At 35.8% G+C, this 16,744-nt stretch overlaps 1 protein-coding gene across 5 annotated transcripts in view; it reads left to right on the top strand.

Moving 5' to 3' along the window:
• The window catches only part of IMMP2L (inner mitochondrial membrane peptidase subunit 2), a 525,164-nt gene that overhangs the window by 222,394 nt on the left and 286,026 nt on the right, over nt 1–16,744 (top strand). The window contains exon 4 of one of the 5 annotated variants that reach the window (XM_068401516.1): nt 16,473–16,491. The exons of the other annotated variants lie outside the window; for them this stretch is intronic. Within the exon in view, the coding sequence (XP_068257617.1) occupies nt 16,473–16,476 (4 nt within the window). The 3' untranslated portion in view covers nt 16,477–16,491. Of the gene's footprint in view, nt 1–16,472; nt 16,492–16,744 lie in introns of those variants that run through there. 5 annotated transcript variants of the gene reach the window in all.

Genomic DNA, 16,744 nt, shown 5'->3' on the forward strand with positions numbered 1-16,744 from the left:
GTAACTGAATCCTCTTTCAGTTGTTTTTCTTTTCCTTTCAAAGTGGTAAATTTATTTAAACCATTGTACCTCTCCAGCATGTGTAGATTCATAGCCACCTTCCCCACTCCATTTTTTCCTAATGTACAATCCTTCTAGTGTTTCCTATTATTTTAAAACAAATTTTTTGTATTTTGTCTAAAGTGAAAAATTCACTCAATCCCTTAATGTTAGATGATTTGGCTTGTTAGCATGTCACTGAAACGATTATTTAGATTATGAAACTTACGTGATATAGCCACATCTTGATTTTGTATTTCTTTCTTAGCTCTCCAGCATCTGTCATCCTTTTACATCACTTTTCTGCATTTTGGATGCCAACTCTGACAGCAGTGTTAAAATTAATGTTCTGATCTCTCAGCGAATTTTGACCATTATTTACTGTTCAAGTATTCAAGTCAATCAGCAAGATTGGGATCACTGTACTCAAAGCTTGCGCTAGATTTTCCTTGACAAGCATAATTTCTCTTGCATTTTGTTGTGATTCCTACTGACGATTCAAAGACTAGGCGTAGACATATCTTCTGTAGGTGCATTTGAAAAGACACATGGGAACACTACCTCACATATTACAATAAGAATGTTAGAGATGCACAGATATATTTGTGCAATGAAATGTATCTTGCTATGGGAAAATGTCTCTTCAAACTGAACAAAAGATAAGTTTGAATTAAGGTACTGCAAAGATCCTGTTAGTGGTGATTATGGAATGATAGAATGAACAGTTTTGTTCATCACTGGTGTTGAAGTGGAATAGATGAACCATTTCAAATTGTCCTTCCAGTTTGTCCTTCCAAAGATGGATTAGGCATAATTTTGTAATAATAATAAAGCTAAGTTGAAGCAACCTGCTTTTTTATTGTAAGACATTTATTTTTAAGTCTGACTTCAGCGTTTCTGCTTTCAGACAATGGCATGGTTCTCTTTTCCAGCAGTAAAACAACTTGAATAAGTAAAGAAAGGTAGATACTTCAATAGTGTGACATTTCAATAGTGAGAAATGAATTATGCTTTCAGGGTCTAGTAGTAATTTGTACTTCAAGTTGGAAGACATCGGAGGGAATATCAGAAGTAAGGAGAAAGACATGGTATGCTTGCTTACTCATAGGAGGACCACTGGCACTAGAATGCCAAAACCCATTAGTTTCGTTTATCAGCTACAGGTAAGAACTCTTATGAAATGCTGTATATGGTTCTGGCCACTCAGGTTCGGTAAAATAAATTGGAATTAGGGCGGAATCAGTTAGTATGAGAAAAACGATAATAATCTTCGTGAAAGGAAACTAGGAAAAAGAATGCTGCTTCTTCTGTAAAACAATTTTAGATTTGTTGACAGCACAGGAGAAATAGCTGTTAGTTGTTTGTACAAATATTAAGTACAGTGATATATCATTTATAGGAAGATGAGTAGTTATATATATTGAAAAACCTGGAGTTGTTTCTCTCCATGTATGTACATGATAATTCTAAGAAAATATGTCAACTAAGATTTAATTGCAAAAGTGTTATTCTAGTTCTTAAAGATATTCTCAGAAATTGTCGCATCATATTGCTGCTGGTCTTCATTGAATTAGTGAACTGTTCTCCCCAGTTAACTAGGAGTATGTGTGGAAACTAGATAGAAGTAATGGAAAATATATACCAGCATATATGGAAAATAGCTAGGAGTATGTATGGAAAAAACATAACAGGCAAGCACTTTGTGTCCTGTGTAAAAGCTCATGAAGCATTTGAAGAAAATAAGGAGATTTCTGGTTAAATACCATAAGTTCTAGAGTACACCCCATAAAGTAATAGAAGAAAGTAGGAACAGAAGGGTAGAATGATGTCTTTTTTTTTTTTTTTTTTTTTTTTGATGGATATGGATATTTCAATAACCTCCTCGGAAATTGGTCTTGGTATTTTAGGATTTTTCCACTGTTCTTCACAAGAAACAAAAGCAGTTGGGATACCAAAGTTGCTTGAGTTTCTTTGAAGTCATCCATGTAATTTACAATATTTAAAGTTATACATGTTGCTGCAGTTCAGAGAAGTACGTATATACCATGGAAGAGTTTGAAGCTGACATTTGGAAGGGTTGATTTACCTCTTAACTGTTCCTTCCTCAGATAGTATGTTAAAACCAGGCAGACAGTGTCTCAAGAGCATTTGATCCACTATCTCAAAAAAGAGATTCAGGTGACAAGGTGATTGTCTAAAAATGTAAGTAGGTCTGCTTTCTTGCAGTAGTGTGTAATAGTATGTAAAAGTGTGCAGATACTTTTGAAGATCAATAGCCAATTCACTTGATAGAGTTAGCTGATGCAGTACACAAACCAATACCAATAAATGTGCATTGGGGACTAATTTGGTTAACCACAATTTAAACAGGTAAATGAGGATAATTTTGCTTTGGTGTGTGTTTTTTTTTTGTCAGTTCTATATATGTGAACTGAATATGTAGTTTATGTTCCTTGTAGTATAATTATCCTTCCTTCAGGCAATAGTTGTCATCTTGTTCAATATTATAATGATGGAAGTTATAAACCATGTGTCTGTCTCCTTGCAAATGACTCTGTGTCCTCTGTTAGTGAGCGTGGAAATGTCACCTTAAATTGCTTTAACATTCTTAATACAAAGAAAACAAAGCATGGAAAGCATTTGAAGTTCAAAATCCATACCAGTTCTTAAGCTTGTGTTTGTATGCTTTAAACTGTCCTTATCATGGTATCCTATTATATGTGGGAAATGTAAATTTTGAAAGGAAATCCAGATTTAACATTTGTCATTTGGAACAGGGAGTGCAGAACAGTGTGAGTGTTTTCAGACCTGTGTTTTCAAACCCTGACTGATCAGGTTCAGTTTCCACTACTGATTGTGGAGAATGATCATGATGTATTCCTTAAATTCCAATTCTGAATCTCCAGTGCCATCCGGTTACTTTCAGTTCGTTAAAGATTGAGATTGTTCTGGAATTAAATGAATAGGCAAAGCAACACATCTGAAAGGCTGAGAACTTGTAAAGTCCTGAAAACTTTTCCCTGAAGGTGACGGAATGCTCTTTTCTGTCTCCTGTCATTCGTGAGAGGTAATGTGAGCCACATCCAGGGAAGATGAAGTAGCATTTGAAAGTTATTGAAGTAATGAGTAGAAACCTATAGCAGTTATGAAGTGAAATAGCTTTGTTTGGCAGTCCTTCAGGAGCAGGCTTTTAGGATTGATCAAGACTTGCATTACAAGTAGTAAAGCAAATACCCTAAAGGCCATAAAAATGTTTGGCTTGAAAATTGGGTTTTAGTTTCATTATATTTCCCAAGTTGCTGCTAAACATTAGAATTGAAAGATAGTATGTGTTACAAATAAACCTGCTGTTTAATTGTTCTTTTTCTACAAATAGTTATTTTTCAAGTGTCAACTTCTAAAACATTTAAAACATTTTTAGTTAGTTAATAAAAGCCTATCTTGGAACAAAATACTGAAGAGTTATTGAAATGAGTTTTTACAGTCAGGATGTCTAAATCCCTTTTAATGTCCTTGCGGTTTATAGAGTCATATGGACACAGAAAACTGATATTCACTGGTCTAACATCTTAATGAAAGATGGAGAATCTACTGCAGGTGGAGACGTAGATATTTAGTTACAAAAACCTAGCATTACCTTGAAAGAAATAAAAACGGAAGACTGCAGTTACATATTGATGAAGATAAAGCAAAGGCTGATATTCCTTTGGAAATTGTCATGGAGTGATCTGCACCAGTCCCAAAAGGTTTCACAACAGGTGGAGCAGGTTGTGTTTTTAGTAGCTAGGTCTATTACCAAACCATTTTTTGTCAAGGGAGTTCCTGCTTTGAGATAGATTGTTTTGTTGAGAGTTAACAGATCTTTTGAGTGTATCTCCAGCAGGATTGTGCATCCTTTTCCTTATCATGGCTATCCAGGATGATGATCTAGTAAATAAGACGGTATCAAGGATGTTTTGGGTATAGGCAATGCTCACTTAATGTTTGCAGATCAAAATGTTAACTATTAACTATGCTCAGCAGATAAGAACTCGGAGTTGTTTTTTCTTAGGCGGAATAATCTCATTTCGAAGGAGTCTTGATGAGTTTCATTTGTTCCTCTTTCTGGTCTTCCAAGCTATTTTCAGAGTTTTAATTCTTTCAGGAATTGCTATATGACCTCCCCTTTGTGACTGTGTCAGAGTGTCCTGGTTTGGCCTAAACCGGGCCAATTTTCCTTTCAGTGATTTTTACTTTCAGCTAAGTCTCCTCTAAGTGACTGCACTTTCTGAAACTAACTGCATGTTTTTGCAGACAGTGTCTGCTTCCAGGACTGATAACGCTCGAAGTTTGTAGTTATCACTGAGGCACCGATAGGGATGTTGTGCAGAAAGGCTCTTGCTGTACTTGTTCTTGAGAGAAACCAAGGTCACTGCTGAATTCCTCACTGCTTACGAGTGAAGAGCCGAAGGGGGGTCGCAGCTGCAGGGGGGAGCGGACAGGGCAGGTGACCCAAAATTGACCAGCGAAGGTATTCCATCCCATACACGTCATTCTCAGTATAAAGGGGGGGGATCACGAGGGTCTCGCTCTCTTTCTGCTATGGCCGGTGTCCAAGGAGGACTCCGTCTGTTTTCCTGCTGCCCCCGATCCCGATCCGTGCATTCCTGAATTCAGCTCTCGACCGTCGCTAGGCCCAGCCTGGACCTTCCCGGAGCCTGCCCTGCAGTGCCGGTGGTGACGTGGCTGACTTCAGGGGAGCTCAATCTTGGTTTTGTATATATATATTTGTATATATTTGATTATTTCTATTATTGTTATTATACTCTTTTTTTTTTCCATTATTATAGTTTATTTAAACTGTTTTAACTTTCCAACCCAGAAGTCTCTCTCCCTTTTCCCTTTCCCTTTCCCTCTGGGGGGAGGGGGGGAATAACAGAGAGCATCTGCCGCAGGTTTAATAGCCGTCCCAGCTTTAAACCGTGACACAGAGAAGTAAGAATTCCATTCTATAAAAACAGAAAAGCTCCTATTGATGCTCCCAAATACTTCTTCCTTATATATGGACTCCATTTCTAGAACTGTTAAGGAGAAAGACAACATTTCTCTCCTCTGAACTTGTTACAGAACATAAAAGAACCTTAAAACCCACTAACTATTTTTGGTGAATGGGAAGGTTTGTTTTGATGTATTATGCTTTACTGTATAGGTAAAATAGTAGATTATATACAAATGTGATCCTTGAAATCTAATGGAAAGATAAATCTGCAAGTTCTAGTGAAAAAAAATCTTTCTGCTTCATTTGCTTAGTTGTGAAATAGCATATTTTTCAAGCCGTTATTAAGGTTTGAAATGATTAGCCTTCATTAGTTTGGTGATTAGTTTAGGCAGATTGTTTTGGAACAGGCTCATTCCTATCTTACTGCTACTGAGTCTATCATATTTTTGTTACAAAAGTCACTCAAAGAATTTTTCACCATGGTTTTAATTGCTTTCTCTTTTTAAAATAACAACAGCTAAGAAGCATGACAGAATTTGTTTCACTGGAAAAAAATCCTTAATTCCAGAGGCTACACATACTAGTTTAGTATTTTAATGTTTAGAAGTGTTAGGCTTCTATTCTGCATTTTATAGAAAGAATGTTGCAGGGTTAGATGGATTTTACAAATAGGTACCAGACAAATGCAGGTAATTATTTGACTCTATCGGGCAACATACTTTTAAAGCAACAGTTGTAATACAGTCTTCATTAAATATCCTTTTTTATGTTCAAAATTATTATAGTCAGACTTTAGTGACTTCTGTCTGATGTGACAATATTAATGGGGGCACTGACACTTGCTGCAATACCACATCTATTTCTTCATAAAATAGATGTTGCCAGTAGAGTTAAAAATAAAGTTGCAGAGAATGGCCATAGGAAAGGAGGATACAGATAGAGTATTCTGCAGTTTGGATATGTGTTAGAATCCAGCTGAGGTTAATTGTGGTCTCATTTAATTTTGTGACTGGAAAATTTTCAGAATACTTATTGATTGGAAATCAGCTTAAGGTACTCCATCCATATCTCCCAGCCTTGCATGTCCTTTTTTGGGGGATGCTGATATGTAGCATTCATAGTCTTCCTGCCAGTCAGCTTCAAAGAAAAGTATTTGGTAAGAAAAGTTATCAAACTCTTCAGCATGACTATGATTTTTCTTTTTTTTTTTTAATTTTGTCATCTCAGTTGCAGCTTGGCTTTGTAAAATAGCTGTGGAATTATAAGGAATTTGTTAACTTCCTCCTTGATGGCTAGAATTCTGAGCACAATTCAAAGTGATAACATTATAATAAATTAAAATGTTGATTTATTCTGAAAGCTATAGGTACAAACAGTTATAACAGTTTTTGTCTGCTAGAGGCAGGCAGGAGAGAGTAAGATGAGGGGAAAGAGAAAGAAACAAAAAAAAAAAAGAAAAAAATTCCTATTTTGTCATTCTCTTTCTCACCATCTTTGGAAGTTAACTGAGTTGGAAGTAAAAGTGAAGTGATGTTAACTTAATTCCGCTTCTGCTCTACTTAGTGAATTGAAGCACTTCTCAGGAAAAAAAAAATAAAAGAAATTTCATTGCTTTGTCCTTGGAGGTCTTTTTTGTTGCACAGGCTAAGGCTATATGTCTAATGGCTGTTTGGGGACCTGTGTGGTAAGAATTAGTCTTCTCAGTCCTTTCTAAGCCCAGAAGAGACAAGTGAAACCAGCAATTACCATGCCATCAGCCTGCTACAAGAGCTCAGTTTCTATCACACATAATCTGAAAGATCTAAAATTCAAGCCTAAACTCCTTGGATTATCAATGTTTCTTACTTTCTGCAGTGTGCTGTCATATGAATTAGATTTCACTTAACACTTCTGGATTACAGAATTTAACTGCATGTTCTTTTTAATTTTTTTTTTGCATTTAAGCAATTTGACTAAATACAATAATTCATATTTGTTGTTTCATATTCTGAGTTTATTGTTTACTCTGTGTAATACTTTCTGTTGGAGCTACTTGCTAAGTGAATGACTCACTTTTCATCAACTATTGCTTATAAACTTTGTTGAATCCAAACTAGAATTTTCTTTGCAGCTGAACAATTTCAAGTAATAGACGCAAAATTCATTTTACACATCTTTTTGTGTGAATACAGATTTATTCACAAGAACAAATTTGAAAAGCAAAAAAAGGATGCAAATATTGTCGTGAAATATCATTCAGAATGTCTCAATAACCTTTGTAAATATTTTTTGCAGTTTTTTCCCAGTTTTTTCTTCCTACATTATAGACATAAGTTCTAAAAATACTGGAAATACTTCTAGAAATACTTGTAAACTATTTCCTGAATTCTTATGTGCAAGGAACTTGAACAGAATGGTTCAGTGCACAGTGGTTTTTTTCTGCTGAGAGCTGCTTTTTATGCCACTTAGAAAAGTCTATTAATTCCTAAGGGCTCAATTGTGTCTGGTTAGGCATAGATTATAGAATAGTGTGGTGATGAGCTTCATTTTCTAAGATAACCACATGTACCTAGAGTGCCTCTGGATCTTAGACTTATACAGAGTCACAAAATACTTATCTTTCTAAGACAACCACATTGACCTAGAGTGCCTCTGGCTGTGGAAATGGTGGATTTGAGGACAGGAACTTGAATGTGGGGTTCTCAAATCTCATTGATGTTACGAAAAGGAAAAATAATCACAAGCCACTCTTTTCCATATAAGCAATAAGATTTCTGACTGCTTCTCTCTGCCTACTGACAGAGATCTAGTCACAATCAGGTTAGGTTTGCATCAGTTTGCTTCTATTGTTAAAAATAAAAATGAAATTTTTATTAAACCAAAATGTATCATAATAAAGAAGCTACGATTTAAGACACCAGATCGTGAAGTTTCATTGATAAGAAATGTATTGCACAGATAAATCATCTGGAAGGTTCATTATACACACCATATTATTGTTCACTCACTTTGAAACAACACATCTATGGCCTTGACATTTAATCAGAGCAGGAGTGGCATTTATTCAATCTCATATTCAGTAAGTCACCAATTAAAATTAGTTTTCTTAAGGCCAGTAAAATGCAAAATGCTTGTTATTTTTATACAGATTTTGCTTTTATTACTTTATGTGCTTGTGCTTTTCCTTGAAGAGGTGTTTGGGGACTTTAATCATAGAGTGGCTGTTAAAAAAAATTTCTTTCTCTCTCTGTTTCTCTATCTATCTTACATATGTCATACATTAATTTTTTCTGTTTATCTATCTATACCAATACAAGACAAACCACAAGCAGGATTTTGTTTAAAAATAAAGAGAACAATTTCTAGACATACATATTTATACCATTAAAAACCAGTATTGACTTCCATTGAACGTGCATGTAGAACAGGTATTAAGTTTATACAAGAACTAAAGTAACATACGCAGAGCTAGCACTGACTTGAATGCTTACATGCAGATAGATTGCACAACATGAAACCTCTGTGCTGTGACGAGTGGCTTTACATGTCTGTACTGAGTGCACCTAAATGTAATAAAATCATTATAAATTCTCATTAATTGATGAAGGATTTGATACACTCAAATAACTACTCTGAATATTCATTGGTAGAAATTAAAGATTATCTAGTGTTTTGACACTAGTTTTACTTGTTCAACAGAGATGTAGATTATGGTTTATTGGTATTTACATCCTTGGTAATTGTTTTGCATCTCACTATAAAAAGTAGGCTGAATACATGCATAACATCTTAGCAATGCCATTAAGCAAATGATTCTGAATTAATGTTTTGCCTCTCTATGCTATGCAAAACAAATTTTCCCCAATTAATTTACAATTGATTATTCTATATTGTGCCCTAAGGGAATGCGAAAAAAAGTCTGTTTATATGTTCCCTGCTATTCTGTTTCTGTAGTTTGATTAAACTAAGCATCAAAAGAATAATTTGTTTTATGTATTACTAAAGGTAAATGATTTTAAATTGTAAAAATTTAATCACTTATTTGTGTGTGTGTGCATGTGTGTTCTGGACTAGCATAGCATTGCACCTGAATTTATCGTGTTTATATAGCTGAAATAATTTTTTGAAGTATATATGCTTCCAAAGGGAAGCATGTGCATTTAGCATTTGGACTGCCCAACATGCGTTTAGCATTTGGACTGCCCAACATGCATAGGTATATATGCTATATATGAAATTAATGATTACTCTCAGTCTAATTCACAGACATCTCATAAGCCTTTATTAATGTCTGAGGCACTTTTAGCTTGAATTCTTCTCAAAGCCTAAATACAGAACTAGCCTCTATTAGTTTACCCTCCCAGTCCAAGAGGTTCCTATGCTACTGGATGTGTCAAAACTTCTGACCTGTTCAGGACTTCTAAAAGTGCTTCTGTTTTTCTTGTCAATCTGATACTATAATTTTCTGGTTTAGCCAAATGCCATTCTTCCTAAATTTTACAAAATCTCCATCTCTGATAACTGCAGAAAAAAATGTACCTGGGATTCTGTTTTCTTCTGTTGAGCTGTTCCTCAGCTTTTGTATTCTTTCCTAAGATACATGACATAGAAGAAATCAGCAGAGGCAAGTAAAATAGAGCAGCATTTACTGGTTAGAGCTTGTGAAAAGAGCTAGTGGGAAGAATATTCAAACATACATACGCTATTTAACTCCAAAGACTTTTAAATCTTGATTATTCTGTTTCAAGTACAAATTTAGAATTTTTTTTTTATCTGACTGGGCACAATCATGTATTTGTAATGAGGAGTCAGGATTTAACCAAGTCCTTTCCTCTACTCTGTCCAAAACCACTGTCATGTAAAAACAAGAAAAGAATGCACTGTGAGATGGGAAAAAAAGCTTAAGATTCCTAGCTTGCCTTATAAACTATAAATTATGAGTCCTGGCTTGATTCCTGTGCTGACTGCTAGGAAAAAGGTCTGTGTCTAGGACCTGGGCTGCAAATCTCAGGTGGACAGAGAGGCCTCTTTCCAGCCTTCAAAATGCAAAAGAATGACAGATTTTTCCTTAAGGCATGTTCATTAAAGGTCCTTTCCAACCAAAATGATTCTATGATTCTATGATTAATGGCTAGCTTCAGTTGGCTCCCTTTTCAGCATGCTGATTGTTTTGTACTAGTATCGCAAGACATCTCCTCATAAATTATATAGGGCCTATGCATGTAACAAAGAGTTCACTTCATTTGAGGAGGGAGGAGAGATAATGAGTGATTAATTGTGAAATGCTTTAATTCTTACTTTGAACTAAACCTTAACCTTTGACAGATGATGGGAATTGGAGATCTACTTTATGATTATGCTTTGGAAGATGATATCTCCCACATCATTAAAGAAGTTTTGAAAGTTTTACTTGTTTGGTATAGAACTCTACTAGAACTGTAATAAAAAGAGAATGCAGAAAGCAACTGACAGTTTGGACAGAGCATACATTTTTCTCCATACAACTCTTAATCTTTATTGGTTTGTGTGTAAATTAAAAACAAAGAAAATGAATTGCAAAAAGACACATGCAAAATTTATACAACTACTCTTTCTTTAGTATGCCTTCTTAAAACTTTGAGAAAATACATGTGACACTTAGTTCCCAATTCTCTGCGGTGCTGAGAGATTCTGATAAAAGTACACAGTATTATTCTGTTATAGGCTGCTCTGTATCTCAGAAATAAACTGAGTAACATGTGGCAGTTGCTAGGGTAACCATTTTTTGCATTTTGCAGAAGGTCGTCCAAGAATAAAACACATGTAAATTGGCAGTGTGGAAAGCAGTATCATATACAGTCTCATACTCTCAATTTGTTTTTTATGGTTTTCCTCTATAGTGTTTACATAACAATGAATTAGATCTGCTTCAGCTTTTACCTTGAATATCTGCATACACTTGTATTTTGCATGGCTCAGGAAGTCGTTTAAGCTTTCAGCTACTAAGCTTAAACTGTTTTTTGCCCTGTCAAACTATCTATATTTACTGTCAATAAGATATAGCTGTGGTTGCTGTAAGTGCTGATCATGCTCACTGGGTGTGATTATCAGGTCATGTAAGCAGAAATGAAATCTAATTTTAAAAGTTGTCTTGTGCACTTAAATATGACTTCCTGTAATTGGTCAAATTCCATTAAGCATCTGTCTTGAATATGAGTGTCTGCAGACATTTAGAAAGAAGAGATTTCATTGTTCACACAACTGTCCAATTTAGGGCCTGAACAGGAGTTCTTATTAAGGCAAACTTTTTGTACTTGTTTTTGGAAAATTGTTTGGTAATGCATTCTGCAAATTGTTGCATAATGAGAAATGCATCCTTGTTATAAGAAGAAATAATTTTATAAGGTATCATTAACATTTGGATTTGAATTACATTCAAATACTTAAACCTAGTAAATGGCAACAAGCAGACTTTGTCAGGCAAATGTAAAGATCATACCTAAGCAGTAGTCTATAATACTGTGATGGTATTATTTTGGTGAAATGCTTGGTACCTTAAGCATCTTAAATGGGTTAAAAACTGGCTGGATGGCCGAGCCCAGAGAGTGGTGGTGAATGGGGCAAAGTCCAACTGGCGGCCGGTCACTAGCTGTGTTCCCCAGGGCTCAGTTCTGGGGCCGGTGCTGTTCAATATCTTTATAGATGATCTAGACGTAGGGATTGAGTGCACCCTCAGCAAATTTGCAGATGACACCAAGCTGGGTGGGAGTGTCGATCTGCTGGAGGGTAGGAAGGCCCTACAGAGGGATTTGGACAGGTTAGATAGATGGGCCGAGACCAACGGCATGAGGTTCAACAAGAACAAGTGCCGGGTCTTACACTTCGGCCACAACAATCCCATGCAGCTCTACAGGCTGGGGGAAGAGTGGTTAGAAAGCGGTCCAGTGGAAAGAGACCTGGGGGTGCTGATCGACAGCCGGCTAAACATGAGCCAGCAGTGTGCCCAGGTGGCCAAGAAGGCCAATGGCATCCTGGCCTCTATTAGGAATAGCGTAGCCGGCCGGTCTAGGGAAGTGATCATCCCTCTGTACTCGGCACTGGTGAGGCTGCATCTTGAGTACTGTGTTCAGTTCTGGGCCCCGCACTTCAAGAAAGATGTTGAGGTGTTGGAGCGAGTGCAGAGGAGGGCGACCAAGCTGGTGAAGGGTCTGGAGGGTCTGACCTACGAGGAACGGCTGAGGGAGCTGGGGTTGTTTAGCCTGGAGAAGAGGAGGCTCCGAGGTGACCTTATTGCAGTCTACAACTACCTGAAGGGAGGTCGTAGTGAAGTGGGAGTTGGCCTCTTCTCCCGGGCAACTAGCAATAGGACAAGAGGGCACAGCCTCAAGCTTCGCCAGGGGAGGTTCAGGTTGGACATCAGGAAGAATTTATTTTCAGAAATGGTTATTAGACATTGGAATGGGCTGCCCAGGGAGGTGGTGGAGTCACCATCTCTGGATGTGTTTAAGAGAAGACTGGACATGGCACTTAGTGCCATGGTCTAGTTGACAGGGTGGTGTCAGGGCAACGGTTGGACTCTATGATCCCTGAGGTCTCTTCCAACCTGGCTGATTCTGTGATTCTGTACTCTAAAACTTCTTTGTACTTCATACTTTTGAGTTTAGAGGATGCTTGTGTTGGAATATTGATTTAGAGAGTTGATATAATACCAATGATTAATATCAGCAATATAATTTATGTTTTTCAGAAACATTTTTCTTAAAAAAACATTATCAAATTATAGCTTTTACTCATGCTAAAGAACAGAATGCAAACTGTCTGCACAAGTTGGTTTCTAATATAAGAAAAATACTTTAAACTTTTTACTAAATACTAAGCTAGTAGTAACCCTCCCTCTAAACTTAGTACTGAATACATCTCTTGACAGTTTATGCACATTCAGAACTTAGAACTGAAAAGGCTGTCTTATGTTATTCACCAATAATATTGGAGCAAATGTTGGAATTTAGTGCTGCAGCTTATTTCTGCCCTGATTTATACTCCACAGCTTCAATGAAGTTACATATAGTATTATAGGATGGTTCTAGTTTGTTGTCCTTTGCATATTGCTGTCTTTTTCCAAAGATTAGGCCTAAAAATGGTGTTCGTAGGGTACTCTAAATTTTAGGCGACTCTAATTGACTGGTTCATGTTTCTTAGATTACTCTGGTACAAGTAATTACTGGGTGAATATTGATATTGGAGATAACTATGAGAAACTCAGCACAAATAATAGCTCCAAAACTGGCAAGATTTCATCAGCAGAGTCACTCCTCATGAAACTCGTTGCAGGTTTATATCATGTAAAGAGTGAAACAGTTTAAGTCTATTCACTACATGAAGTGAAAGCCAAAGTTTAGAGCTTAATATGAAGTGAAAGCCAAAGTTTAGAGCTTAATATGAAGGGGTCATTATGCTAATTCTAATTCACGATTGCTAATGCTATATTTCAAGACTCTATGTAAAACTGTAATATATTCAGCCACAGATCTGTGGAATACACTGAACACCTGGCTGAGCAGAAATACTCAGATTATGAATTAAGATGGTAATGTTTCAGGGAATTGTTCTCCTCCCCTAGTAGAAAATAGTAGTTTTCTGTTATCTGAATACATATAGTGTATTATTTTGAAAATTTTAAACAAGATGGGAGGGCATTTAAACAATTTTTAGTATCCTGCTGGGATGTGGTCCAATTTTCCTTCTCTTGGTAGGTAACAAGAAAGCAAATAATGCCTTGTGACTAAATGGAGTTTTATTTCCTTTATAGCAGTTAGCAGTCTATCAGACTGCCTACCTTCTGAAAATTTTCGACTCCATAGCACTGGCTCAGAGACCAAACTCAAAACATGTAGCAAGACAGATTGGACAGTGCCTTTCACCTCTGGTAACATCTTAATTGCTCTCATCTGATGCAGTCATACTAAGACATCTAAGCAGGCTCTGATGAGGACAGTGGTGCTGTAGATCATTACTTAAGATAATGATGGCAAAGGAACGGGCCCCTCTATTGAGAAGATCATAGCATTATGGGATAGTCAAGTTGGGCAGGACCTCAGGAAGTCTCTAGTCTAACCTCCTGCTCAAAGTCAGCTGTTATGTCAGACCAGTTTAGGGAAGGTAAAATCAAACTTTGGAGTTTCTTACTAGTTGCTATGCATGATTTATTAATCTTGTCCTTTGACCTTCCCATTTCACACAGATCATGGTTGATTTTGGTCCATGTGGATTCAATACTCTACTTTGACATGCCAAGCAAAATTTGTTTTTAAGCAATGCTAATGCAAATCTATTTTTTATGGAATTGAATGTTTTTCTGAGCCCTGAGTATTGGTTACTGTTTATTGCTTCTGTTAAAATATCTACATTTCAATTAATGATGGAGCAGATGACTTCCACAAAATTTACCTAGATTTTCTGAAAGTTTGGCTAACCTCTACATGGGAGATTAAACAGCAGTACAGTGGATTTATACCACAAATTTTATATGCTTACCATTGAGTAGTTGTAGATAGATATTCTACAATCTCAACAAAACTATTATTGTTTCCATGCCATATTTGTGCCAGGCATGTACAGTGTGTGTTTATATATACCTTTTATCAGTTTGTCTTCATTCTTTGTAGTGATTTCTATGTCTCTGTGCTGTTGCTAGGGCTGATATAATGACGTATCAACACAAGACTTTCTTTGAAGAACTGATGTATAAAACAAATGTAAAACAAAGTAAAGACTACAAAGAGTTAATCCACATTCACTTGAGATAAATGGAAATCTTTTTTATTGCTTTCTGTGAACTTCTGGTAAACCTCAGAGACTGTCAGAGCAGTGGTGAAGAGTAACACTTGAAAACCACAAAGTTTATGGGTTTTCCAACCGTTAAAAGAGCAAATGGTATTTCATTTTGGAACAGAAGGCCAGGACCAAATCATAGAAAGACGTATAGGAACAAGTACTATAACTTCTGTCATTAAATTGGAGTAACAAAGAATCTAGCATTACTGTAATTAACACTTAAAGCGTCCTTAATGTCCTTTAATGTAGACATTAAAGTCTGCCTATTTCTTTCATGTATCTTTTTTTTAAAAAAAGTAAAAAATACTATATTCTCTCCATAGCATCAGTGACATCTGGGCTAGTAGCTTGAGAGCACAGGTCAAAATATGTAAATGAAATAATTCTGGTTTTTTAGTTGTTTTTTTTTTCTCATTTCCATTTTATTCCCCAGTGTGACAGTAAAGATCATGAACAGAACAGAATTATTGAGACATGCTAACTGTAAGTGAATGGAGCATTATTTAAGAATAGCCAAAGTCCAATGTTAGTTATCTTTTTGATAACTGTAGGCTGTAGAGGATGGATTTATGCAACAAATATGTGAAGATCTCAGTGTCAGAGGATCACAGTATATTCTTTTCTTTTTTGAGAGATATAATTCATTAATAGGCAAGAGAAAGGTACATGGGTCTAGAATAGAATTGGAGAAAATAGGACACAAATCATGAACAGTTGCAAAAAATTCTAAGTTTCAAGTTAGCTGTTGTTACTAAAGCATAAAAAGCCAAAGTTTTATGGTAAGTCCCTCCGCTGAATGTTTGGGAGAATTAAGTTAAACTCTTACTGCTACTAATGACAGGAATAGGAATGCATCTTTGATGTCTATGCTATTTGGACAAAACTTTTTACTTTCCTCATTCATTTGCCAAGTAGCCATAGAAATACAAAATGAATTTATTTTGTTTTTGTTTTTCCTAAGTAAATTAATTATGGCAACTCTTAAAAACAAAATACGTGTAATCTTACTCCATTTACTCACAGGCAATAAAATGAAAATGTAAATACTGATTTCCTTAATGGAAAAATGTTTATAACAGACAAGTGAAACACAAATAGGAGGAAAAAGTCACAGAGAGGACCATGTGTTTGCATTTTGAAACATCATTGTAGTATCTATGAGTTATATTTCAAGGTAAGGTGCATATTAAATATTGAAGAGGTTTGCTTCTCTTCGTCAAGACTGATTATATGCTCTTCATTGTTTCTGAATATTATTCTTTCCTCACACAGGCAAACCAGAATGCACAATAGTTGCCAAATGTTTGGTATAATTCTGCTTAATTAAACTCCATTTGACCAGAAGTTGAAAACTGGGTTTGTTTCCAGGGTCTCTCAGAGTGTAGTATTTGAAAAACTACCTAGCCGTCTTTTCTAGGCAGTATGGACTGTGATTTGAAGTCTTTTTGTAACTGGTTAAGTAGATTTCCTTTTATTGGAAATCTTGTTTTTCAAAAAGCTTTGGATCTCTGTCTAGATGTTTTAGATAAAGAGGCTGTACCATAACATGTATAATAATTAGGATTATTCTAAACAAGAAGAAAAGTTCTCAAGGAGTTATTTTTGTCTTTTACTTTGCGAAATGAGTGGAAATGAAGCAACATTATGAATTTTGTATTTCTAGATAGAAAAATGATGAAAACACCAAAAAGCAAAGAGCAAAAGCATTTACGAATCCCTCCTGCATCTGTTGACATCAATGGGAATTTTGCCATTTACCACAAATGGAAGTAAAATTACACTCAGAGATGGCAATTCTGAGGACCATCTGTGAAAGGTTTCTGGATTGTTCTATCTAGTATGGAAATTTTAATGGTAATAGTTTCATTTGTTTGTTTTTAGCAGATAGTTCTCTTATAATTACTTTTACACAGAACTCTTAAAACAATGTTAATG

The sequence above is a fragment of the Nyctibius grandis genome, chromosome 5 (genome assembly GCF_013368605.1).
Source record: "Nyctibius grandis isolate bNycGra1 chromosome 5, bNycGra1.pri, whole genome shotgun sequence".
Taxonomy (NCBI): domain Eukaryota; kingdom Metazoa; phylum Chordata; class Aves; order Nyctibiiformes; family Nyctibiidae; genus Nyctibius; species Nyctibius grandis.